This window comes from Equus quagga, chromosome 5 (genome assembly GCF_021613505.1).
Source record: "Equus quagga isolate Etosha38 chromosome 5, UCLA_HA_Equagga_1.0, whole genome shotgun sequence".
NCBI classification, from domain to species: Eukaryota; Metazoa; Chordata; class Mammalia; order Perissodactyla; family Equidae; genus Equus; species Equus quagga.
In genome coordinates this window covers 107,188,398-107,216,222 of record NC_060271.1, presented here as the reverse complement: position 1 = coordinate 107,216,222, position 27,825 = coordinate 107,188,398, and the positions used below count along the sequence as shown (strand labels likewise).

Below are 27,825 nucleotides of genomic sequence, written 5' to 3'. Positions count from 1 at the left end.
ACATCTACGCAGTGCCTCCTTGCTCAGACGGATACTTCGGACATCTGCTTTACAGATGGGTATTCTCACTCTCCCACTTGGGGGACTGCGGTGCGTGGGAACTCCTTAATCGAAGTTTGCGGGGCTTGGTAGGTAACACACGTAGGCACCTGAGAGGGACCAAGAGGAGGAGAGGAGCTGCTAGTTTTGCACCCAAGCAGTATCTGCGGGATGTTTGCTGCCCCAGCCTTGTGCTGCTGGGTGAGAGGCCTGCACTAACCGTAAGCACACCTCTTTTGTATTCTGTTTCCCCTTTAAAGACATCTGATGCCTCCAATGAAGAAAAGCCAACAACAGCAAAGCCTGATGGAGAGCATGCAGCCTGGGAAGCCCAGCGACTGGGAGATGGAGGGCAGAAAGCACGAGAGGCCGGAGAGCCTCCTGGCGCCGGCGCAGTTCTGTGCCGCCGAGCAGGACGTGAAGGCGCTCGCCGGGCCCCTGCAGGCCATCCCCGAGATGGACTTCGAGCCCTCGCCGGCCGAGCCGCCGGGCCACGTGGAGCGCTCCCTGCGCGCCCCGGCCGAGCTCCTGCCCGACGCGCGCGGCTACGTGCCCGCGGCCTACGAGGAGTTCGAGTACGGCGGCGAGATCTTCGCGCTGCCCGCGCCCTATGACGAGGAGCCCTTCCAAGCCCCGGCGCTCTTCGAGAACTGCTCGCCCGCCTCTTCCGAGTCCAGCCTGGACATCTGCTTCCTCCGGCCCGTCAGCTTCGCCATGGAAGCCGAGCGGCCCGAGCACCCGCTGCAGCCGCTGCCCAAGAGCGCCACGTCGCCGGCGAGCAGCAGCGGCGCCTACAAGCTGGAGGCGGCGGCGCAGGCGCAGGCGCACGGCAAGGCCAAGCCGCTGAGCCGCTCCCTCAAGGAGTTCCCGCGCGCGCCGCCGCCCGAGGGCGTGGCCCCGCGCCTCTACAGCACGCGCAGCAGCAGCGGCGGCCGCGCGCCACTCAAGGCCGAGCGCGCCGCGCAGCCGCACGGCCAGGCCGCCGCCGCTGCCGCCCGCGGCGCGCCCCGCACCTTCTTCCCCCAACAGAGGTCCCAAAGCGAAAAGCAGACCTATTTGGAAGTAAGGAGGGTAAAGTAAAACGAAACGCGGTCCCGCAGCGCCGGCAGCCCCGGGCCTAGATCTCCAGGGACCAGCCTAGGCTCACCTAGCGTTGAGGGGAGCGGAGGACAGGCGCAGCTGAGGGAAAGCCCGGGTCACAGGTTTGCCCCTCAGTCGCCCTCGAGGGCGCGTGTTGGTACCCGTTCTGCAGTCGCAGGACTCAAGGGCACGCCATCCGTAGGCATGGGCGGCGGCAAAGCGATTCTAGAAAGAACAGACTCCTCCTAGGTCTGCTGACACCCTGCCCCCAGCACTCACACGGTTAGAGCGAGGGGTGCTCTCCGCTTCCCTGCCGAAGCCGGGCCGCCTCCGAGTGGAACTTCAAATTCAGAGCACGACACGCGAGGCCTAGGCGTGTTTCTCCCTCGGCCTGTTAGCGCATCTCCTTGTTTAAACGTTGAGAACGTGGCACGCTCGGCGCGCCCGCACCCTCTGCTCCCGGCCCCCGCAGCCTTGTCTGTAGATAGGGAGGAGGCAGGCTGCCCTTCTCCCGGAAATAGGGACCCCTGAGAAGTTCACCGCAGAGCTAGGTTCCTATCCGCTTGCTTTCCCTGTGATTGGGAAAAGGTGTCACGTTAATTTGCGGACTCCAGTGGGACGGAGACATCCCCAAATAGCCAAGGAAACATTAACTCAAACAACTTCTTTGGCCTCCATGTCAATGGTACTTGGGTGTCTGCAAGCTTCAGGAAATTTTAAGAGGTATTTAAATACATATCCATGAAAGGGCTAATAGATCCTGAGCAAATTCGTGATTTCTCTGCATGTGATTGGAACAGAGGCAATTTCTGATTAGGCAGGGTCACAGGATAGCTCTGACCGGTGCCACCATTCTTCCTGTTTGACATCGTTTCAGAAGTGGTGGTGAGGGTTTACAGGGCAGCTCTGTATTCGTACATCTTGAAAACGCCATCGTCTAGGACTGACTTTACCTCCACGGAGCATCACGTGCATCAAGCTCAGGGGATCCTTTGCCTAAGTGAGAAGGGGTTTTCCCAGGAATTAGGGCCCTACATTCCATCTATTCTCATTTTCAAGTGAGTGCGAACAGATTGAGGATCACTGGCTCCTTTAATTCATTCATTTTTCACCAAACACTGAGCACCTGCCTTGCACCAGGCTGTGGGCTGAGTGCTGAAGGTTCAGAGAGAAATGGCACCCAGTCTCTGCCTTCCAGGACCCCTGGCTTAGTGTAGGAAGGAGACATAGAAACACAGAATGATAATCAACTGGGGGAGGGGAATTTAAACCCTCCTGGGGCGATGGTGGTCAGAGAGGTCCTCCTAGATATGTCCAATGTCTGAATTAGATTTTAAAAGCTGCCTAGAAGTTGGCTAGGTGAAGAGTGGGGTAGGGAAATGTGAAAAAAGGCTAATGGGCTTTTTAAAAAGACAGCAGGGTGATGCTTTTCCTCTTGAATATTGTGCCAGGTGGGAGTGGTAGGCATTAGGCCAGAGGAACAGGAAGGGGCTGGGTCATGGAAAGCCTTGAAGCTTCTAGCCCAACTGGACTCCAGGAATCAGAGTCTCTGTCTGGTTCCTGCAAAGGGCAAAAATGCCTTTGTGTGCTCAGTTGAAGTTCCTGAGGTTCCCCAAGGTTCTCAGATTTCCTTCTGGCTCTCATTTTCAACTCTGAACTTTATAAAACTTTATTAGGCAAAATTTCTTATACAAATTGATCTTAGGTGTGTCAGAGTTTGAACGTTCATTAACAAGGGAAGTAGAAAGGGAGTCAGTGCCAAGTCAATTGGGATGGGCAGAGAGTTACATACAAAACCTTCTAACTAGTATAGGCTAAGCTGCAAAGAATGCTTTTATTTCACATATTCATAAAAATGTCTTTTTTTCGTAGTTGATATGTGAAAAATTGTGAGTTTAACAATTGCCAGGCAAACACCATTAATCAGAAATAATAAGTAATATATCTGTGAAGCAAACAATGAGTACAATATTTGTGGCTGTTTATCAGACACACCAAATAACAATAAACAATATATTAAGGACTGTTAATCAGACATATTGGACAGTAAGTTTCATCCCCTAACCATGTCAGACGTGAGTTCAGTTCAGAAGGTGACACTAAGGAGGTGTCAAACGGAGGGCAGTTAAAAGTCCCTTTCTCTTTCACTTAGTAAATTTTTCAAGCATGTGAATTTTTCAAAGTTCACATTGCTGATTTCTGGTTTTGGACAAAATTTTTCTTCCTAAAACCTCAGAAGGCATGGATTGTTGGGAGTCCTAGAGAGAGTTGGTATGCAGAGTCCAGGTGGGAAGAGGCTGTGTGTTAGTGTGGGTGTGTTTGTGTGTACGTGTGGGCATGTACATGCATGGGTGTATGTGTGCATGTCTGTACCTATATGTGTGTTTGTGTGTGAGTGTGTTTGAGGTGGGAGCAGGATAGGGGTTTTAGTTGCAAAAGATTAACCTTTGAAAAGCCCTATCATGAAAGGTGTCAGCTCTTTCCTGCTGAGACGTATAATGCTCCTTTGGTTCCATCTCCTCAAATATACTGTGTATCTTCCACCCCCACCCCTCAGAGACAGCCAAACTCTAGTCTCTAGTTCTGTCTCTAAGAGTCAGGATAGCAGACAGTATGCTGTAGTGCAGAGAGCACCTAACTGGGTGTCGAGATCTGGGTTCTAGTCCTGGCTCTGCTGCCAAATAGCTGTGTGCTTTTGGAAAATTCACTTGGTTTCTCTGTGCCTCCAGTTTTCTCATCTGTAAAAATAAGACAACATATACCTTACCTTACTCCTAAGGGTTGTTGTGAGGATCAGGCCAAATAAAATAGTTTGTGACTATGCTTTGTAAAGCATTCCAGTGCTACACAAATGCACGATATTATCAAGATCATGAGTCCACAGAAAGATTTTCCTTAAACTATTAATAGATTCAGTTCCTAAAGAGTCCCTTAAAGCCCACTTCTCTAAATGTGGTCCTTGGGCTAGTAGTGAATGCATTACCTGGGAATCTGTTATAAATGCAGAATTGGGGCTCTACCCCAGACCTCCTGAATCAAAATCTGCACTTTTTTTTCTGCTTTGTCTCCCCAAATCCCCCCTGGTACACAGTTGTATATCTTAGTTGCAGGTCCTTCTAGTTGTGAAAAATCTGCATTTTAACAAGATTCCTAGGTGATTGATACAAACAGTAAGTGCAGGTGGGCAGGAGCATACCTTAAACCACTAAGGTCTTTTGGAAACCCTAGGTTTTCAAAATCTAAGTGTACATAAGGATTACCTAGGCCTAATTCCGGAGATTCTGATTCAGAAAGTCTGGGTTGGCTCAGGGATCTACATTTTAAACAGAGGCCTCAATTGATCCTGTAGCCCCAGGACCACACTTTGAGAAACACCACACTAAGCCATCAAGATGTTGATCTCCATGGTTTAGTTATGAATCTTCGCAGAATCTCAGAGAATCTGTAGATTTGCTACTACAACTCCAAGTTAAGGTCTCAAAGTCAAACCCATGTGTTTCCTGCAAAAATTCATCCCCACTCTTTGCTTCTCTATCAGCAAGCAGTCACCTGTCCAATGCATGAAACTTTCAGGGTAGTTTTTGCTTTGACTCCCTGGGTTCTCTTTTTGGGTTCAAAATTAAGCAGCTACTTTTGATTGCTTTTAAATTTCAGTCACCTCAAAGTAAATATTTTGTTCAAAGGAAGTATAAATATATATGCATATCTATTTTATTTAGCACATCTCACATTTAAAAAGAAATTAGTTCACAAAAGATAGAGGCTTATTTTTTAACTTATTTTTATTTTACACTCCAAATATCAAGGATTAAGAATTGTAAAAAACTGGATTAAAGGCACATATGCAGGTTTGAAATATTAGTTGACATTTACTTCTAAAAAGATCTGACCTCTCAACAACTCCTTCCCTCTTTTATGTATAACATGGAGAGTTAGGGACATGAGTTTAAACTAGCATTACAATCAAGGAAACTTCTTGTTTTGTAGAAATAGAAACATACCCAAAGATGTGAAGGGACTACTACTGGTTTTCCAACAAGACAGTATTGGTGCCAGAATAAGAAGTTAATCTCTATACTCTTTAAACAGTTGCCAACTTGCTTTATGTCCTAATCTTTAATTATTGTTATATCATAATCCTACTCTAGACTATCTTTCTTGATATGTAGAAAATCCTTCTACTCTGAGCAGAACATTATCCTCTTTCCAACTGCTGTTTCCATAATTAGCCTAGGTTTGCTTTAGTTGGAATAGGGTGCCCACCATTAGTCTTTTGGGGGGGGGAGGAAAGTGACAAGAAAGTTGTCCCACAGTCAGGATATATATTAACTTTGGGAAAGAGTAAAAAAACAACCCTCTTTTGTGTTTTCAGGAGATGCATTTAGAAGACGCCACCAGGTTCTGTCCAAAGGACGAAAGAGAAAGCGAACAAACGTCTTTCAGCGATCAAAACCCCAGGCAAGACCAGAAAGGGGGCTTTCGCAGCTCCTTCCGCAAGCTCTTTAAAAAGAAGTGAGTAGCCCTTAGACAAGACAGCATTGTAACTCATTTCCCTTTGAGCTAAGTCCTGAGGTTTTAACAGTAATAAGTATCAAGTAGCCTGGTTTCACACAACTGCTTCAAGCTCAGTGCCTGTACCCAGTAACCACGATTCCTGCCAGGTGAAGATGTTTCTCATTGTAATCTCCTAGAGTAAAAGCAAACTCAGCTCTGTCCTCTGCCTCTTCTATCTTTTAGCCCCACTTCCTTTTCCCCAGAGTCATGTGTCCTGAGAGGAGTGAGCAGAGGAGGTCCCCTGGGAACTGAGCTGATGACAATCAAATCCCTTTTAAACCGGGAGGAGTGGGATCCACTATTGGAGTTGGGTGTCATGGGCGCACCATCAGAATCTCCCCACGTGTGGAAGGTTTTCTAAGGGCATCTCAGCACTTCTGCCTATAGTTATCCCAGATGCCAGTATATATTTATTGGGACTTCTGCTAGTGTTGTCCCTGGCAGAAATAATTGAAGGGATTTGGCTTGGGCCCTGGTTAAAAATCACTTTAATGGAGTTTCCATACTCCATAGGAGATAAAAATGAGGTCTTTCCCTTCTATGGTCCTTCTAAGATTCTGAGTCCTTGTTGTTACATGAAATCACCCACCATGCATTTTGGCAAGCACTTGCCAGCACTGTCTTACAGACTGGGAGACAGTGGCCAAACCCCAGCGTGAAACATAAGGAAGAGAGAGCTGGGCATTGGCATTTGACCATAGAGGGATTCTCCAGTCCAGCCATTGCCTGCCTGAGAGACTGCTGTTTCTATCTCCAGTGTTCCTCAGGCCTGCTTCTCTCTCCCTTAGATTTTCCCTGCTAATTAGTTTTTCTTGGTAGAGGATGTTCCTGCAGTTAGTTTTAAACAGTAAGTTGTCATATTTTAGTGGATGGAAAAGTTAAACAAAGATGCTATTGCTGACTTTGGTTGCTGGTAAGTGAGGAAGCACAGGGAAATCACTTTCTCCTTAACGGTGGAGGTTACGGGCTGACTTAGATGATGGTCTTGATGGAAGTATTGGGGAAAGGCCTGAAGTGAGGACTTTTTTTTGATGGTTTGACTAATTCTTCTCCCATGAGGAGGGTGGTACTGAGATTAATGGGTCTCTGATTGTTGCTCCTTGCCTGTTGTTACTAGAAGAACGGGGAAGGGGAGGGAAGAGCAACAGTACTGTAATTAGACACAGCCCTTCTCCTCTAAGTGCCCATTCAGTTTTGCTAAGGTAGCCCCATACCTGCATGACTATTGCTACATCCCCTTTATTCAGGGGGTGAGGAGTTAAGAATTGTATCCCTGTCTCTAGGATCATACACTTAAATCTTTCCTGGCCCAGTGCCTACCTCTGTCAAGTTGGCAGGGGTGGAGAGACCTGGAAGCAGGCAGCTCTCTGGCCTGACCTTGAGATTTAGGTTCCTAAATCCTTCTAAGGACTCCAAGCTCCTAAGGGCACTCTTTGAGCCTATCTTTTTTTTTTAAACCATAGTATTCCCAAAACAAGCAGCCACTTTTTGTCCACTGCTGTTTATGACTGGGTACTGTCTGTTGGAGAGCAGTGAGCGATGGATCCACACTGGTTCTTTTGCAAATTCCCGTTTTTCAGAGAGATGTAAGAAAATGATCTGCCAGTTACCTGAGGCAGAGGGAGTGAACTTGTCCCCTCTGTATCCAGAGGGCAGAACTAGGAGCAATGGGTAAGAGGAAGAACTTTCTAAAATGCATCTGCCTCGAATTGGGAGCTGGCTGCCTCATGAGGGTGTGCATTCTCTTAAGTAGAAGGTAGATGACCTGGTCAGGGATGCTATGAAAGGGATTCTTGCATGGGATGGGAGATTGCTCAAGATAATCACCTGAGTACTTTCTAGTGCTGAGATTTGCTTTATCTGTAGTTTGACTTTGTTGTAGATGGATCTGACTAATCACATCTTTTTAACACCTGAAACAAGAAATTAATGTGGCCTTGATTTAAAGACTCACCATGTAGAAGACCAGGTTTTATCTTTCTGTAGCTCCCCACAGCCCTTGGTACAATGCTGAGGACTTGCTGTGGACTCTCCAAATTCGTGCTGGTTAATTGCTTTCAGTCCTCTTACAGCTTTTTGGTATCCTTCTTAGAGGGCCAAATGGATCCCCTTGATCCTTATCTTTTCTCATAGATCAGTCTCTCCTGCATCAATCGTATTGCCACCACCAGTTCTGACACTGCCTTTGTGTATAAAATCTGAAATGTTACATTAATGGAAGTAAAGGCGGCACCACACAGATGGCTGCTCCATCTGGCAGGCTTTCCTGGCTTTGTACATCTGGTGTAGGACTGTGAGCACCATCAGGTGATGCTTACTTATCCCCTCGTGTCCAGGGTGCCATGGTGGGCACTTTGGGGACATGGCATGGGATAAAGAAACAGCTCGAATAGCTTCTCCTGAGTATTTTCATCCAAGAACCATGGAAAGTTTGCTGCATTATGCTAAGGTAGAGAGGACGGGCAGGGAGGACCTAGTGTAGCACAGAAAAGTTAATAGCTCTTAACTTAGATGAGAACACACCATTCTTCTCATTAATTCAGCATTCCTTCTTATATGGATGTACTGTGTGAGACACTTGTATAGGAATCGTGAATGACATAGTCCCAGTCATTATGCAGGAACTTGCACTGTGAAGTCAGGCATGTGGGCAGGACAGGGAGGAATCAGAAAGAGACATTCAGCCCATTCTCCCATGTGTCGGGAGGTCAGGCTGGCAGCAAACCCTGTGACTTTAAGAAGTGGTTAATTGTGGGTACTAGAACCATCCAGAGCCTGGCCTCAAACGTCCGGTATGGACCAGTGCCAGAAAAGCTGCATGTGTCACATCTGGGGCTCGCTGCCTGCCTCCCCCACAGCCCTTTGAAGGCTCGTTCCTGTCTACACTGACACACTTTTTGTATCCATAGGGGCTTGTTTGGCTGGTGGCCCCACACACCCAGAATGCTGCTTCGGGATGAAGCTAGGCATGGAGCCAGATGCAACAGAAAACCTGGGAAAGGGTTCTCTTCCCTCTGAGACTGGGAGGGCCGAATGCTCATACCCACAAGGATTCAAAAGGGAGAGTCAAGTTGACATCATAAAAATATCCTGAAAAATGCCCAAGATGTTTGGGGAAAAGGATGCCGCTCTGATTGTTTCTATCTCAGGCACATTTGTCCTGGGTAGATACCAGGTCATATGTCCCTGAAAGCTGCCCAGAATTGATCAGAATAAAGACTACATATCTTAAAGTTCGCAAATGTTGTGACTTTAAAAATTTTAAATGAGGATGCTTAGAAGCCAAGAACAGACCTAATGTGATCAGCTGATGCTAGAGTGAATCCTTATCCCCCTGCCTTTGAGCAGGATGGAAGGCAAACTATCCCATTCTAGAAGGATCTATGTGGAGGCTGTCAAAGACTTAAATCTAGGCTATTCTGAAGTGTGTGGCAAATGCTACTTCATCGTTATGTATAAATCTTGCACTTAGGTTAGTAAGTATTTTTGGTTGGGGTGTGGCGGGGGGAAGATGATTATGTAAGACCTTTTAGGAATAGGGAATGTAGATGCTCTCTCTTTTTATCCTCAAATTTGGGGGGAGTGAATGTTAAAGAATATGGCTTCCAAATGATTAGTTCTACTTCCTCACCTGTTCTCTTCCTCTTTAGCACTTTATAACTTAACATGCCTCAGAGTGTCTCCTTTCCAGTCATCAACCTCCCTCTACCAGTTACCTCAAAATCTCTCTATTTTCTTAATCACACACAGAGAGAGTACTTCTGCAGGGCCCCATATAATTGAATGTCAGTGAGTCATCTTCTTTTGGTGTCTTATCAGCTGTTTTGCATATGCCCAGCCTCAGCTGTGGAAAAGACCATGTAATAGAAAGCAGGACTACTAAAGAATCAATGGACAATTTTACCTTCACCTTCTTTTTTATCTCCTTAGAGCCTATCTCAAGTCCTTCTCCTATTCTTACCCACTTTGAGGTTCAATCTCATTTCCCATTTCATTTCCTATATAAGTCTAAAATTGAAGGAGATTGTTGAAGGGATAACATTTTAGATTACTTAAACCTGATTACAAAGGTTTCTCAATAGGTCATTTGAAATCAGTCACGTAGTTAAGGTCTTCAGTGTACTAGGTTCTGTCTAGCACAAAAGAAGTAAAAGAAATAGTTCCAGCCTATTAGGAGCTTACAGTCCAAATGTAAGGGTAACCTAGCTACAAGGTTTAGTATCTAGAACATAGTAAGCACTCAACAAATATATATTAAATGAATGCTCATTTGCCACCTTGTTTGTTACCAGGGCCGACTGATTTGGCCAACAGGAAGGGTGTTCCCCTGCTCCCTTACTTCTCCATGTGTATGTCTCCCAAAACTTTAAAGGTGGACAGTCTTTCCAATCAGAAAACCAAGACTTCTGAAGTCAGAGGGTGCTGCAGCCTTAGATTCCACCCCTCTTCCCTCCCCCGACTCCAAACAAACTTTCAAAGCTTATTTGTAGCAAATCTGTACTTGTATGACCTACCCAACTTGTTATTTTCTTTGTCTCTGTCAATTGAGTGGAAGGAAAGTTAGCAACAGGTCTGTTCTCTCTCCGTCAAACACTTGGATGGCTATGTGTCAGAATGTACTGGCAGCAGTTGTACACTTCCCAGCAAGTGTTTGCCTGCCTGTCCCTCTATGTCTGCTCAGATCTGCCCTGCAGTCAGCCAAAATGGCCCCAGGAGCTCAAAAGCCATTCCCGTTTAAAGAGAAAGGGAATAAAAGCAGATACACTGGCCCTTTCTCCTAGATTCTGCAGGTTATTTCCCCGTAATTTAGGTATACATTACTTCAAAGCCTAACAGCCACACCTTTGAAAGAGTGCAAATGTTGAGGTGGCTTATACCATGTAAGCGTTATAAAGCAGTCTGTTAAAATTATCTTTAAAAGGATGAAGATGAGCTTTTAGTCACGGCTACAGTAGAATTCTGGATTTTGAAAAGGATTAGCAAGTTAGCCATTAGTTAATTAATATTTAATATCAAGAAACAGAGAAATTCACACACGTGAAGACACAGAGAAGGTGATTTGTGAGAAGAGCGGTTAAAAAAGAAAAAACTAAGCTGAGTTTGTGGACTCTGAAAACTAGACAGGGCGATTTTGGCATTTGTTTCAGAAATGGGAACGCAACTGGTGAAGATTTCTGTGGTCCTTGGGGCTGGTGGTGACATCAAAGCTTTCCCATTTCCAGGTAAACACGCAACAGTTGCATGTTGGAACCATCAAAGTATGACATGTTGGGTTTTGGAGAGATCAGATGCAGCTAAGAGGGGAAATGTGAGGTAAAGATTTTAAGTTTTGATTAACAACTTTCTGTTGAGAAACTGTCATGTGGGGGAACAATTCAAAAGAAACAACAGCCACATTCAAATCTTATTTACGACTTCCTGCCCCCAAAACTATAGGCATTCCTAGTCTTCTGGATAACAGAAGATATGAGAAAAGAATGAAATGGTTCAAAATATATCTTCCTAACATTTTGGGAACAATTTTACTAATCAAGTATCATTTGAACTGGAGGTAGGTGGGAGTTCTGAGAGTTGAGAGAAGGCCTGGAGTTTTAGGGTGGGGCATTGTGGAGGCTATTTCAAGGGAGAGTGCTAAGGGGGCTTCTGAAAAGAGGACTTTCACCCCACCCAGATATCAACTTATTAGATGACTATCCAGATGTACTGGGTTGAGAGAGAGAATAGTTTTTCCTTTATGCACTGGGATGTAGTGGAAAAGTGCTCCTTTTTGACCAGAAGTAGAAAGCATGGTGGGTAGCTATGGCTTCATCTGTGATACCAAATACCAGAGTGAAAAGTAAAAAAATCTAGTCAGTCATCAGGTTTCCAGACATCAGTATTTTAGTCTTTGTGTGGATCCAACTTCTTTCCTTGGATAATATAAAGGGATCTTTGAATTTTGCCCAATTAATTCACTAAATGATAGAGTCATAATTATCTAATAAAAACAATGAGGACTCATAGCTTACCCCTGATAGTGGAAGAACTTATCCTTCTTTTGTGGATAGTGGAAGCATGCCTGACTCTGCCTCAGCATACGGAGAACGTTTTCAGTTGTCTAGGAACTTTGGACAAAGAATTTCATGTCTAACATCACTTTCATACATCCTGCATGAGGTCTTTTGAGATTGGTTCTTAGACACTGGGCTAGTGTTACCCATTCTAGTTTAGAGTTTAAGCTAGCCAAAGGACCCCAGCCTAGCTTATCAGAGGTTATTTCCAGAAAGCCTCCTCCCTCCAGGGACTTCTGACATGAACAAACTGGAGAAGGTGCAGAGCTGGAATGGATTACCCAACTGGCTTAACCAAGATAAAGGAAGAATGCACCCTCGACTGGGGACTCAATTGGACTGATTTGAGTTGTTGACTATTGATTGGGCTTGGTTCCTTTGTGGTGGTTGAGATTATAGAATCTCCTCAATCTGATTACTGTACTAATTTCTGCATTCTACCAAATGTGGCATATATGTGTGGTTGGCTTCAATAAATCTTTCATTGAAAAATGAAAACAAGCAAAAGCAAGAGTTTGTAATGTAATGCCCAAATTCAGTAAAGGCCTTGATAACCTTGGTTGAGAACAATGAATTCCATCCATTTAAATTTAAGGGCCTTGGTAATTTGTGGAGTAGTTCAAAAATAGGATTTCTCAAATTTTCTGAGCTTTTATTCCCCTTTTACAATGTTATTACATAGTGTCTTACACTGACATACACAGTTGTCACAATTGTCTCCATAAAGCATTAGAAAGATATTCTCTTTATGTTTGCTGCGAATCTTAGTTACACATGTGCTAAGTCATGAAATTCAGGGGAAGTAAAAATTATTCCAGATGTAAGAGGCAACTGTTTTACAAATGCAAAACAATTTGGATAGATAAAATATTTGAAAACAATTAAAACCAAATCAACCTGTACTTTATCTGTGTGCTGAGATTTTAGGTCCAGTGGATCAGAATACAGGGAAAAAACTAATGAGAGTCCCTCAATGGATCCTTCACCCACCAAACAAGATTTCTTCAGAAACCGACTTGCTCTTGCAAATGATCTTGACCAAGGAACAGCTGTGTAAAACATACTTAAAGTTGTATTGTCAAGTGGTAAGATGAGGATAAAAAACTTGTATATATCTGTGTAGGAATATATATATATATATATATATTCTGATGTATAAATCCCTAAGAAAACTAATATAAATACTTACATATGAAACTAAATCAACATACAAGACACTGAAGAGATGAAGATTAGTCTATGGTTGAGAGCTGGCTTTTTGAACCTCAACACTTGGGAAAGGGGAAATGAAGACTTTTCACAGCATTACAGAAAAACACAATAAATTTGGAGGAAAATAAATGGTTGTAAGAACAAAAACTTCCACCTTGAAGTCATTCCCCCAGTATAATATGGAGCATGTTCATATTTAACATGGATGTGAATTTTATGCTTCCTAGGCATTTAGCTCATTAATTCATCCCAGTGTTTTTAGACTAATATACACTATGTTAGGGACCAGTTCTGTCTTGCTATATATCTTCCAAAAACCCTAAGGCAATATTTAACATCCCTTAAGGCAAATGATCAAAGAACAGAATTGTATTTTATATGGTGCAAATCTGAGTTTTGGAGAAGTGCTTAAACCATGATAAAGAAGATTCAAAGACACATTGATCTCCAAATAAGAAGAGAATCTTAAGAGTAGTATTTCTCTTGTTCTATGGTTATGAAAATCAGTACAGGAAACAATAATTTCTCTAGAAACTGGGAGACCAAAGAAACATTTTCCCTCATGTGGGTTGTGCTGCAGATGGGAACAGTCCAGAGTCTGTGTTCTATAGAGCACTTAGGATTCAAAGATGCGCTAGTGATCCTGAGTGTCAACACACACTCATGATGGACTGGGGAAAAAAGCACTGATTTAGCCACATCCTCCTAAAGACACTTTCTTCAGTCTGCAAAGAAGGTGGCAACAACATTAATGCTTTAATGGCTCACTCACAGTGGTTGCTGCAAACACCAGAATGAACATTTAAGAACAGGTCAGAATGAAAACATAGAGCTGGCAGTACCTTATTTTGTTTTCCAGAAGTAAGTTGTAAAGAAACAAAGTTCTTACAGCTCAGACAGAGGAATCATTGCAATGAGGCTTGCCAGGGTATGGGGTAATAAAATGTGCTCTATTTCTACATGGATATGTCTATGATGGTCCGTATCCTTGACATACCCCAAACATCAGAATCATAATAGAAAAAAATTAGGTTAAACAATTTGTCTCAATTCCCAGGCAGTTATTGCTGGTATATTAGGGGCATTTTGCTACTGTTCATTTAAAATCTTTGTACTCAACCTGACTTCTTTAGAAGCTGTTCCTCTACCAATATAGCGTTCAATAAAATAGGGGAAGTTTCACTTCTAAGTGTTAGAAATTTTCTTCTACTTGTCTGATGACTAATTAGGAACTCATCTGTTAGCATTTTGAACAATAGATGTCTGGAACGCTTAAAGGATCACAGCCAAATTTTTTGAGTTTCCAATATTTAAGTTTAAGCCAAGCTTTTCATTTTCCTGAAATTAATGAACTCCTTTGAAATTAGATTTCTCTCTATTATCAGGCCAAAGAAGTTTTGGGGGCAGTGCTTGAAAGCACAATGGCAAACTGACTGGACATGGAAAGTGAAATAGAAGTCACAACCTCTGGAATAAAATATTTAAAAAACCCAATAAATTTCTTTCCTCTTCGTATTGCTTATCATAAAACTGATCAATTACTGGGAAGGTTTCAGAAATATGACACACTTCCCAAATTTTCATTTTGATAACATCCTTTGAAAAATCTTGACACTGCATATGTAGCACAGCTCAATTTAGTTATATTTTATGAAATTAAGCCTATAAAACTAGTAATAATTAATACTGCTACTCTCTGGATCTCCATCACCTGATACCTTGATTTTTCTGGTAGCTTTCTAACTGCCCCCACGTTCTCTCTGCTCCCATCAATCCTACATGTCTCTAACACATTAATATTCCCAAATATTGCTTTGTGTGAAACTGACTGTTCTTATTTGTCTACAAATTCCAAACTCCTTGACTTGACATTCAAGGCTTGCTCTCTCTCCAGTATGGCTTCAAGTTTTCTCTCTGGCTACTCTCTCCCACTTTGCAGTCCTGGTGAGCTAATGTACCTCAACTAAACTGGGCTTTTATTGTTTCCTGGCAAGCCATGCACCTTGCTCAGGCTCACTGTTGCTTCATGCCTTTTCTCTAGCCTCCTTCCTCTCTTCTAATCTTCAAGACCCAGTTTAAGCTCCCTCATCTTTCTGTGACCTCTTGTGTAACTCCAATATCTTTTGATGTATTTGTCTTGTCTTCCCAACAAGAATGTAAGACCCCCTCAAGGGCAGGAATCATGCTGTATCTTTTGTTATTCCTTTCTACCTCTAGGATAGTACATAGTAGGAGCTCAGTAAATGGTTGATGCCAACGTTATTGGTAGTGCTCTGATGGATAGAGGGCTACAGAAAATAATTTCTACTCATAATTTGACAGAGAGCTTCAGAGTTGTCACTTTACCTCCCTGCCTTTCATTTTTTTTCAAGAAAAATATCAATCACAAAGGAAATAAAATACAGTTGTCTTCAGAAGCGGTTAAAGGCACCACTGCTACTTTCAAGCATCTAGCATTAGAAAACATCTCTCCACTAAAAAAAAGTTTGCTAGTTTTCTGTGTTGTCCTGGCTCATTTCACAGTTTTTCTAGGTAGTACTGTAAATTGACAGGGGAGATCTTTAAGGATATTTATGAATGATATTTAATGTAATGTTGCATTAGGGATGAAGTTGGGGGGGAAAGAGCTTGGCAATTGCTACATCTGTGATCTCCAATCCTCTGGAAAAGGACAGTTTACACAGGAGACCACAGATGTCTTCTGGAAGTGTTTGGGTTGATAAGCAGAAAGAAGCACTCCACCAAAAGATGAAGTGGATGTTTTTACAACAGCTGTGGGTGGCAACAGGTCCTTTCTGCAGCCTTGCAGGGTTTGTATACAAGCCCAAGCAAGGACTGTCCTGCTTTTCTGACTCTAGAACTGGAAGCTTGGAGAACCAGGGGTTTGTGGGCCAACACTCTAGGGTTCTCTGCATCTGTTATTTTATCATATGACAAGTAGTTTAAGCTAGTCTGGGGCTTGAAATTAGAATGTCTTTGCTCGCTCAGGGAAAACGCTTTGAACAGTATTTTCTATAGCACCTCATGTCTCATTCCCTGTCTTTAAGTCCTTATTAATATGTTACCTTCTCCATGAGGGCGCTTGTAAAAATGCTGATTCCTGGGTGCTATTTCAGTCCTATTTGATTGCAGTATTTGGGCGTGGTCTCCAGGAATCTGCATTTTAAATGCACGCAGGTGATTCTTTGGCCCACTGAAATTTTAGAGCCACTACCTCTTAGACCAATAAATTGAATGATCTAGTATGTAAACTTTGGCACTCAGATTCTCTCCATAGTTTAAATTTTAGGAAAGAATAAATAATTGATTATATTTACCTTGAGATACAGAAAACTCATAGTTCATCAAAACCCAAATGAATCTTTTTGAATTCTTAAATTTATCATCTGTGACCTTTACTATAATATACAATAAGACTCTGATTAAAAATGTATACATATGATCAGTGTTCTTCATAATAAACTGGTAAAATTGATTGTATATTCCAGATGATCAGCTGCATGCACTTGGAAAAAGAATAAAATGAATATCTTATATTAAGTTGCATAATAAAATTAAGTCTAGTTTTCAAACTAAACTTCCTCTTGAAATATCACCATTAATAGTTTTCTTCCTGAGCCTAAAACGGTAATGCTTTTGGGACATTTGGGATTCTGATATTCTGAAAGCTGATTTAAAGATACGAGTGCGGCACTCTCAGCATCTGAGCATCCTAATATTTATGGTATATAGGCCAGTGAGTCTCATGTGGTGGGGAGGGGTTGAGGAAAAAGGAAGGGTGAGATATAGTTTTTCAAAAACTTTAAAAAAGGTTGAGGAAAATTGATGAAGACCTATATATTTTAAGGGAGAAAAACAGAAACCAACGTGTGACACTAGACCTAAGTTTTAAACATATAGGAACATAAGGATATGATGTAGGCAATGCTGAAAATATTGTTTTGGGAAGTTGTCAAACATTCACAATAGTCAGGATTTTTGTACCTAAACCAAATAACTTCTTTTCCAAAATTTGTTGTTTTCAAAAAGCTTAGTGCATAATCTTTAATGTCATTTAAACTTGTTTCTTATCTATAAGAGATATTTTTATTCCTTCTTTTTGCCTCATTCCCTTCAGAGTTAGTAGCATTAAATGCTCTTAATTCTTAGCAGGAAGACTAAATGTGTTCCGTTTCTTCCTCATGGATATAAACCTATTCATCTGAAGGTAATGGGATCTACTGTAAAGGACCATCTGTGTTTCTACCTAAGTGGGTTTCCACTTAGCACTAGATCACATCCCCTTTCCTCATTATCACATTTTCCTTTTCGACTGGGGCAAACCCTTCAGCATACAAACATGCTTACTTCTCCAATTTTTTAAGCAAAAGAAACCTCTTGACTGTTCTATGTGTCAGTTCTCTGCTTCCTTTTATAGTAAAACTTGAAAGAGGAAAGCGCTCCAGTTCTCCCATTCTTTATCAAACTCCGTAGGCCCATACCACTCCCCTGAACAGCTCATGTCAAGATCATCAATGACTTTCACCTTGCTAAAGGAATGGTCCATTCTCAGTCATCTTACTCTCCCTATCAAATAGCATTTGACATGCTGATCACCATTTGCTGGTTCCTCCTTTCTCCTCCCTCTCCTAACGTTAGTACCCAGGACTCTCCTTTGCTTAGATTGCTTCTTTTTCCAGTCTGTACTTACTTCTTTGGTGACCTTATCCAGTCTGCTGGCTTTAAAATATGACCTTTATAAAAGTGACTCCCAATTTTATGTCTGTAGCCCAGAACTCTCTTTCAAACTCCATACTCATATTGCCAGCTGCCTCCTTGGTATCTCTCAGATGTCTGATATATTTATTGAATGTAACATGTCCACACCTGTTTCAACTATATCTTCCCCACCTCAGGTAATGGTAACTTTGTTCTTCCAGCTGCTCAAGTCAAAATCCTAGAAATTATCCTTGACAATTCTGTTCTTACACCCCACATCCAGACTGTCAGCAAATTGGCTGCCTTCCAAATACATGCAGACCCTGATCTCTTCTCACCACCTCCACTGCTATCACCCTGACTAAGCTCCCTTCTATTGGGCTAGCCTCCCTATTCCTACTCTTAACCCCCAATTATTCTCAACATGGCAGCCAGAGCAGTCCTGTTAAAATGTAAATTGGATCAGGTTACTTCTCTGCTTATACCCTCGAAGGGTGCTATTTCTGTCAAACAAAAGCCAAAGTTATTACATGTGATCTGGACCCCATTAAACCTCTGATGGCATCCCCTATTCTGCCCACATTCATTTCTCTCCACACACAAGTAGCCTTGCTATGGCTCAGATATACCAAGTATGCTCCTGTCTCTGGGCTTTTGAATTGGCTGTTCCTTGTGACTTTGCATATCCTTTTCCCAGATACTTGCATGCCTAATTCCTTCACCTCCTTCAGGTCTTGACTCAGATGTCACCTCCTCCATGAGACTCTGACCATCCCATTTAAATTTTACCTGCCTTGTCTCCTACATTCCCAGTCACCTTGTCCTTTTTGTTGTAACAGTTAGGACATTCTAATGTGCAATATATTTAGTTTTATAACTTATTGTCTACCTATCTTCACTAGATAATTAATCCTATATTAATATGGATTTTTGTCTGTTTTGTTCATTGCTATATTCCTAACATAAGAACTGTACCTGGAACAATAAATGTTTGTTAAATGTTGAACAGTCAGACGGGCCCTTATCAAATGCTTGTAACTAAGGTCACTCAAAACCAATTTAAGTGACAGTAAACATCAAAGGAAGCTGTATAGTAAAGAATGAAATTATGGGGACTTCAGGATGAACCATCAACCCCTTAAAAAATATCTCAAAGCAGGCAAACTTTGAAAATATATCCCTCATAACTTCAGTGACCATTTATTAAGCACCTACTCTGTGAAAGGCATTGGGCTTTACACGTATTACCCTGAAGCCTCAAAAATGTCCCAAATAGTAGATTAACCTCATGTATTGAAGAGGAACAGAGACTCAGATTATTTAAATAACTTCTCCAAAGTCACACATCTAGTAAGTCGTGGAACCAGAATGTGAATACAGATATGTGATGCCAAAGCACCTGCTTGTTATACTCCACCAGTGATTCTTCCTTTTCTTGAAGAGGCATGAAGATAGAGAAACTAGCTTCTAATAATGGGCTGTAGGTATTTTTCTTGCCTGCAATAAGAATCAAGAGTCCTAAAATGTCAGAATAGCCATAAACTGCTTTTTTGGAATTGTACTCTATCAGAGCTCTCCTTGCCTCTGGAAGCCACATGCATCTGTCTGCAGAGGCAGGCTTAGCTGTGGGTGTACCCTAGAGACTTAAGTGCCCTGAATCTGTGATGAGTTAACATGATTAAAATAAGTAAAAAAGTAAACCACTTGGTTAAAATTCCAAAGTGATGTTTCAAGAGCAAATTTAGAATCAGGTTTGACAAATATCAACATTATTTTCTTATAGCTATTAAATTGATAACCTAGAATATATTCAATAATACATACTAGGATTTCACAGTGGCCTACAAATAGAATTTGTACAAATTTATGATTTTGTCTTTAAATCAGGGGGAAAAACACCAGTGAATTTTAGCTGGTCCTGAAAGCAGTCCTCCAAATACAGGAATCAAAGTTGAGACAATGGTCTCAATCACTAACTGCCACATGATGTTGGCTAAGTCATCTCACTACTCCAAGGCCTCACTTGCTTCAATTTTTAAATAAGGGTATTGGACCTTTAAGGATTTATCAGTTTTTACATTCTGTAGTTCACCATGAATGACCTCACATTTGCATAATTCTTTACAGTGTACAACCATAAACTGTATCTTTCATGCCAAACCTACAAAGAATTGCTAAATGTCAGGCTGCCACATTCCAGCTGGTCTCAGCAAAACTTGCCTGTCAAGAAACACTAAAACTTTTTCAACGGAATACAAATGCTTAAGCCCTCTGAAACTTCATCCAGGTGACACTAGAGGTCACTAAAGTACTAATTTTCATCCCAAAGGCCTCCCACTCACTACAGTCATAGGGCTTGATACAGAAGGAAGTACTGAACTTCTTTGGTACTAACATGATACAGGAAAAAGCACCTCCAAAGCAAGACTATGATAAAGAGCAAACTATTTCTATATGGAAAGCATGAGCTAAAATGAGAATCACTAATGACATTAAAAATAATTGCCCTCTAAAATAAATGCATGCAAAAATAATAGACTTATGGGCTATATAAGGCATTTTTCTTTATTATTTTTCGGTTTATCTTAGTAATGCCAGAAAAATAACAGCCATTATTTTCACTTTAAATGCAAACCAAATACTGCTGCACACAGAGTACAAAGATAACCTACGAACATGGTTAGGTACAAAGGCCATATTAGATGTATAGACTGCACTTTGCTTTTACATCAAAGTAAGATTGACAGAGCAATTTTTTTGACAATTATCTTAGCAAATAACCGTGCTACTAAACAATGGCAAATACACACACACATATATATATATATGTACACAAACACATTTCAACTAAAGTTATACATGTCACTTTGACAAACAAAGGCTTCTTCTCTGGTGGGTTTCACCAGATATTTGCACCCCAAAGTCCCCTGCCCTGATCCCGCCCCCAAATGCTGACTTGATCTGAAGAAAAGAATTAGAGATGTTTTTAATTAAAGGCACATTTGGCAGCTACTGAAAGTGGCATGCATCTGGCACAGGTGAGCTCTCCCTAAAGCCACACTACATGTGACTTCTATCCTTTTGCATCTTGTTTCTTTGAGTGGTAGTCCAAAGTGACCCACCTTTAGCTAACTTGCTTTATTATTTTGCAGCAATTGGCTACTTAATGCACTATTTTCATTAAAGGCAAAAGGGAAATTTGCTCACAGTCGACAGAAAATGCACTTTACGGTGTCAAAAATGGAAAATAAGGCATGAAATTTACAAAACAAGTTACAAGTGCTTTTGTTGTTTAGATTTGTCATATAGACTTCATGCTTCTTTTAACTAGAGCTCAAAATATTTCATTGGCTCATGTATAAGGGATTATGAAATTATTTTAAAAGTTAGTAATGAGATGTTTCAAAAGAAAGATATTGAATAAACTAAATCATCACTTTCCCTTATAAATAAGTTTACTGCATAATTCTTTCAGTCAAACTGATATTAACCTTGTGATGTTTATTTTACTGGTAAAGATTAATGTGCAACACAACAGGACCTACACCTTTACAACAGTCATACAATATAGGTTAAAAGAATAAGTGAACCTACCCATAGCAGCAGAAATGCCAAGAAATAGATGCTTTGTTTCTTTCTAAATCTGGAGGAAAAAAAGTTTTCCTCAATATGTACAACACTAATAAATTGGGACACCCCTCCCTCCATTTTCATTATTTGTTTTGCTGAGCCACTTAAAACTCTGAATTTAAGCTGTTAGGAAAAGACAAATGATGAAATGCATGATTAAAATAAGCTAAACTTGAGAATTAAGGTCATGATCATAGATACCAACTAATTTTTTCTTTGCTTAATTTTGATTTACGAAAAAGATCATTAAGGGAGAGTTTAGAACCATAATATAGCCCCCAACTGATAGTACTTGTACATGAATACATGTACATGAATGGTACTTGTTCACTAGACTGTTCTGATTGTAGTATAATTAGTGTGGCATCCTCTGTTAAACTCAGCTCCATTAAAACATTCTTGAGTTATTAGAGCATAGTAACCTACTAAACACATAATTTGATACCCCAAAACCTTTAATTGAGCAAATTTTTAATGTTTGTATATTTCCTGATAATTTATAGTCTTAAAATACATCTGGAGGACTGGGAAGAGTAAATAACCTGTCTTTGAATAAATTTAGAAACATACTTATCTTTTCCTGTTTTTAAAAGTGCTTAGATGTCAAAAGCCTGCCTTTCTATTATATTGGTTATCAGCCCACTTAAGTTAAATTTAACCTTGAAGTATTTTCTTCATTTTGTGATCCAAAGATAATGAAACATCTAAGAACATTTCCATTTCTAAAAGAAATGTTCCACATTTTGGAATGTGGTTTAGAAAAAGTCATACTGCAGTGTCTATCTTGTAATGTCCTGGGTTCAAAAGCAGAATTTTCTGGCGATGCGTTTTTCTTCTCAGCCACTTCTGGTCCCCGAATAAGTATATTTTAGTTACTACAAAGAATAAACTTGTCAGCTAGTTAATGTTTCACATGTGAAGAAGGCAAGCATACAGTTTTCTCACCTCCATTTAAGGGCATCCAATTGGAATTTTTCTAATCAGTTACCACTGCAGAAAATATTTTTACCCAAATGTCATACTTGAGAATAAAAATATCCTCTATCCACAATGCATATAAAGCTGATGCACAGTGAAGTGGTCTTCTAGAACCACCAGGGTAGAAGAATGGTTCCTTTTGGGAGCAGTGTGGTTAGAGCTCCAAATCTGAGTTTTTCCTGTTTATACAATCAGACAGGTTGAAAAGAGGTCATTACCTTACTGAAGGCTAACACACTGGCCAGAGAGATATTGAATGGGCTCCAATGTGACTTTTCTCAGGTTCTCATTTGGAGTGAAGGTGGGTAATTAAAAAGAGAGGTGATCAATAAGACACATAAAGGGAAATCCTAGGGACAATGAGGCTGGTCTAATAAGTCATGGGAGATTCTGGAATGTGTATTATGATTAATTGTAGCAGCACTAGTAAGTAGGCTTAGATAAATACTTGTTGAATGAATGATTGTAGGGACACTCTGCATACAAGAGTGGATTTGAAATTAATTTTGGGGGAGACTTTTAAAAGGAGACATTTTACAAAGGAGCAAAATGGCTACCATAAGAGGAATGGTACAGATAGATATGAAACAAAAAAGATTCAACTCTAACAAATAAATAAGAAAAGCTATGATAGGATGGATAGCTTACTGATGATGCCATCAACATTCTGGTCTTAAAGGACTATATACTGTACTATTGTGATGTACATTTAATGCTCTAATAAATATCATAGGAAATTATTAAAGTACTAGGTTTCCACCACGATGCAGCACTTCTAAAAATGTCTCTAATGACATGGTTAACAGAACTGCTGAAATGTTGCTTCATTATTCAGAGGACACATGCAGATACCGATGAACTGATGACTCTCTAAGGATGGAATAGTGCACATTTCACAGACATCATAGCGGAGATTAATAAAACTTTTTCTCTTCAACAAGTTGCATGCATTTCAGTCACAGTATTTGTTAGACTCAGAAGATCAGTACATAGGCTTAATGAATAATCCATACTATGATATTAATGATGTAGGTAGATGTTCTATTACGAGTAGTTCTGATAGAGCAAAGACCTTAAGCAAGGTAGAATGTTTAATATAAACTTTAACAAACTGTATACACGTTGCCTAGGAAATTAAAAAACTTACAAAGTTCTGCTTAAAAGATACCCATCCTATTCTAACCAAATATTTTCCTACATGCCAAACTGCAACTTTAGATCATTCTTTAAGATGAATACATACATCTGGAACTAGAAACCAAGGCGTACCACAATACGTGCTTTTATGCTTAGTGTTTGTGTGTGTGTATGTGTGTGTGTGTGTGTGTGTTTCAACTGAAAGAAATAAGAATCAACCATTTTCTCCATATAATAATTTAATATATGCCAGCCAAACAAAGTATTTGTATCTTTATTCAATTAAATTAAAACAGACCTGCCAGGTATAATATATAACATTCACTATATACACATGATTTAGGCAATGCAAGGTAATTCTAGTTATGCTGATTACTCAACTATTAGTAAAACATGAACGGTGTCAGTGATGCCCAGCAAGTGCTCCTTTCACACTGGGTGACTGCATTTCCATAGTATGGTTAGAGGGACAGCTACGAGCCATGACATGGATTACCAGTAAACTTTTGTGGGAGAGGGGGGAAAATGACAATATAGTATAGATTAACAGTCTCCTAAATGTAAATTGTATACTTGACAATTACATTTTAAAAAAAGTTCTTCTGTCATCTTAATGACACAAAACTTCTCATTTGAAGGCAACACCACCATGTTTTGTTTGTGTAGGGAGGATGAGTGAGGAATATTCTTAAAATTGGTATAATTATTCTTAAAAAAAAAAAAAGTACCTCTTTGGTGAAGCCTCGGTACCCATTCAATTCACTGTAATAATCTGTAAACAGGACTGTAGTACAGTGCTGGGCCTTGATTCCAACAAGGTCAGGTACCACAGCCTTTCCTCACAGTCCTTTGAATGATTTTTCAGAAAATATTCTAAAGTAGGACGAGTAAAAGCAAAGGAAAAAAAAGGAGGACATGAAGATCCCTGTTTAAGATATCTTTTTAAAAAGTGCATAATATTTTGAATTACAAAAACTGTCATCATGTGGGCCTGCTGGACACTAGACTGTGTTTTCCATCCCTTTAATGATAAAGATCACCTCACAAAAAGAGGACTCCTGCCTACTGGCTGGAAAAAGTCCCTTTACTTGATTTTCAGGTGCAATCAGTTGTCCAATTCCTCTAGATCAGTCTTTCCATATTCTAAATGAATACCATTTTCATTTTATAATTATGTCTAGGTTAAAATTCATTGTCTTATACTGCATCTTGAAGTAGAGTCGTTAGTGTTTGGAGTTCTCATTTTAACTCCTCAGTGCTGGCACATTCAGTGCATCCATTGCCAGCAATGGATTTGGGGCTAGGAAAATGTACATCCTGGTAGAGAGGAACTCAGGAAGAATGGGCATTCTCCAACAGTGGTGGTCCATCTCTGTGCATGGATGGGTGTGTGTGCTCCCTTTTGTAAGTTTTGGGAGGGAGTTTAGGGATATGCTGAGAAGTGCTTTGTCGTGGAGGAACAGGCGGCCCAGCAATGGAATGAAGGTCCACTTCTTGTGTCAATGGTGGTGACGGCAGGTGCCTTCTCGTGCCGTGAGGAGAAGGTGTTTGAGGAGGAGGTGGTGTAAAGGGAGAAGGGCTGTTTGGGAAGAAGGCATTGCCATGGTCACTTTTTTTGCCCAAAGGGGGAGGTTGGAGATGTAGTGGTGAGCTTGAGAAAACATCAGGTGTCCTCACAGGTTCTCGTGGTGGTAATAAGGGAGGGCTCTCAGGAGGGTCTGATATAGAGGTCCGCTCTGATATTGAATAGCGTGGTGAATAGGCTTTTGATGTGGGTTGCCTAGGAGGAATTGCTGGGGGGCTGTCCAAATGCTTAGACATAATCTAACACAAATGAAAAAAAAAACACATTTATTAATAATTTAATTGATGTAGTATCATGAATATATTAAGAATTAAGTTGGGGTTTTCAAACATGCTATTAGACGATCTCAGGTTTGGATCAGGGAGTTTGCCATATGTTTTAAATGGGAGGTTATGCCAATTCATTAAAAAACAAATTTTTTTCTCAATGTTAAGTTGTTACTTTATTTTTCTCAAAATTTTCTTGTTTGCTATTGCTTACCTATCACTCAATCTAACATAAGATCATTTCTGATTTAACATGTTACCTGTTAATTTTACAATTTTAAACTTAACAATATTTCATGATGTTCTGCAAAGGTCTTGACTTGTCCAGTTACTCTGTCCTCTGGACACTCTGAGAACCAGTGAATCAGTTAACAGTTGGCAAAAAAAGAAATTTAAACAGGTGGAAAAAAATAGCTATTATGAGTCTTTAAAGTCTCTTCCAACCCAGAATTTTCATGAAAATCCCATTTAAAAGCATGTCAGATTCACTATAAAGAGCTCAGATAGGTAACATTTAGCATATGCTAAGATACAGTTTCACTTAAAATGTGCTTTCATATAAAACTTCAGACGTCTTTCCTTCTTTCTCCATATGTGTTTTTAAAGAACTGCTTGAGACTACATTCCTCTCATTTTATAGATTAAACTTGTTTTTTCCTTGACAGTATCCATAATTTAGATTTACATGGATTTTGAAAACATACCAAAAAACTACTTTCAGAAGAAAGGGAATAAAATGACTGCATGGTAAATCCATATTTAATCTTTGTTTTAATACTATTAAGCCCAAATACTCTAAGTGTCAACCTAATCCAGTGAGAACTAGACATAAGCAATTAATTATAATGTACGTATGCTTCCAGTTTCCAGATAGCAAGATTTTCTACTTTACCTTAGATGGCGAAGATTCCGCTGGGGCAGATTCTGGTCGTCTTCGTGGAGGAACAGGAGGGGGGACAGGCACTTCATCAGTGCCTTTGGTTAAACTTATAGATGATACTGAAGCAGATCCTGTAGGAGGTTAAATTTTTTTAAAAGTTCACAGGAATGTTATTTCATCTATTAATCCTGAAAAGGCTTAGCTGGGAACTGCTTATATTTGTTAAAAGAAATGTATAGAAGTATCAAAAACAATTCAATAAACCAATACCCAATAGGATTTCCTTTATTAAAGCAAACTGCTATAAAAGCATGCAAAAATTTCTTAGCAGAATTTTCAGAAAAAAAGCTGCCTAAGATATTCTGTTATTTTGCTTCTTGAACAAAATAACATTCCCACTGTTAATCTATTATTGAAATTTTTTATTTGGGTCTGATTCTCAGATTTTTGGGAGAGACCACAAACTATTAAAAACCTTTGGAATGTTAATTTTTATTAAGCTTTTGTGATGCGCTCATTTTTTTCTCTGACTTTACCAGTGTAGAATTTCTCGGCCCTTACTAGATATTTCTTGGATTAGTTTCTGATCTTAACCAATCTCCCCAGCAATTCTCTCCAAGGATGCCAGGGGAGAGCATCTAGTGTCTAGGGGAGGGTGAGTCTCTCGTCATTTGCTTAGGTATAGGCTCTCCTTGGCGGGTAAGCAAAATCAGGTTCATCATACTCTAATCCAAAAATTTTAATTGTGATAGAGCTATTTAAGATGACTGAGGCAGCCCGGATAATAAAAACAGAAATTACACTAGAATCTAGTAAACCTGATTTAAGAAAAAGTTGATGAACTGGCACAAAAAAGGTAAATAAAGCTTCTAATTGGAACCTATCTTATAGACACTAAAGATGAGAAGGGCATAATATAGGGATATAAGTAATTACATGTTGAAAGACAGTATTTATCTAAATTGTCAACTAGTTTATGAGCACTACAAAAAAGATAAGAAAAGATACTTAATCATTCAAAATTATATTGGCCGGTTCTTGGTTTCCTTTAAGTATTGATAGCTTTTACTTTGTCAATTAAATGTTATAACAATATAGAACTTAAAAAGAGTACTTTGTGTACTGATAGTATTCAAATGAGCAACATTTTGATCACCTACCTTTTTTTCTTAAGAGACAATTAAGTTAATTTAACTTACAATTAATGTTTTCCATTGTACATATTTTGAAATCATTTGTATGAAGGAGAGGAGAAAACATTAATCTATTAGCTTAAAACTTATGGAATAGTTTGGTGAGTTGTTAGATTAAATTTCAAAGCAAATATCTAGAATGGAACTTTATTTTGCTTAACAGTGATGAATATTTAGGCCATATACTTTAAGTAGTTACAATTATAATACAGTTTTTCTAAAGTCAAGTAACAGTTAGTTGCCTACAATGCCAATGCCAGGCTAAGTGTATTTTGTGGTTTAGACACTGCATGTAGCTGCCAGCATTCCCATATGCGCATGCATGCTCTTGCTTTTTTTTTCAAGTTGAGCATTAAAATATATTTAGAACTCTCTAGTTGGAAAAGAGAAATGGTTAAATGTGGAAACCACCCATATAATAATGTTCTTCTAAAAGAGAAAAACGGTTTTACAAAAAGCATGAAAAGTATCTAAGTCTAAGCAAATCATTTCTGATCAAAAGATAGCACAAGTGAAGGCCTCA

The 27,825-nt window shown here is 40.1% G+C and overlaps 2 protein-coding genes across 3 annotated transcripts in view; one reads left to right on the top strand and one right to left on the bottom strand.

The window, feature by feature from the left end:
* ARHGEF33 (Rho guanine nucleotide exchange factor 33) overlaps positions 1–13,238 on the top strand; it is a 66,372-nt gene extending 53,134 nt beyond the window's left edge. The window contains exons 15-17 of the mRNA XM_046660831.1: positions 300–1,110; positions 5,492–5,631; positions 12,651–13,238. Coding sequence (XP_046516787.1) covers positions 300–1,110; positions 5,492–5,631; positions 12,651–12,780 — 1,081 coding nt within the window. The 3' untranslated portion in view covers positions 12,781–13,238. The remainder of the gene's footprint in view (positions 1–299; positions 1,111–5,491; positions 5,632–12,650) is intronic.
* A 6,942-nt stretch (positions 13,239–20,180) lies between these two features.
* The window catches only part of SOS1 (SOS Ras/Rac guanine nucleotide exchange factor 1), a 147,358-nt gene continuing 139,713 nt past the window's right edge, over positions 20,181–27,825 (bottom strand). For both annotated transcript variants that reach the window (XM_046660829.1, XM_046660830.1), the window contains 2 exons: positions 26,122–26,240; positions 20,181–25,202 (listed from right to left, as the gene is read on the bottom strand). In XM_046660829.1, coding sequence (XP_046516785.1) covers positions 24,711–25,202; positions 26,122–26,240 — 611 coding nt within the window. In that variant the 3' untranslated portion in view covers positions 20,181–24,710. The remainder of the gene's footprint in view (positions 25,203–26,121; positions 26,241–27,825) is intronic.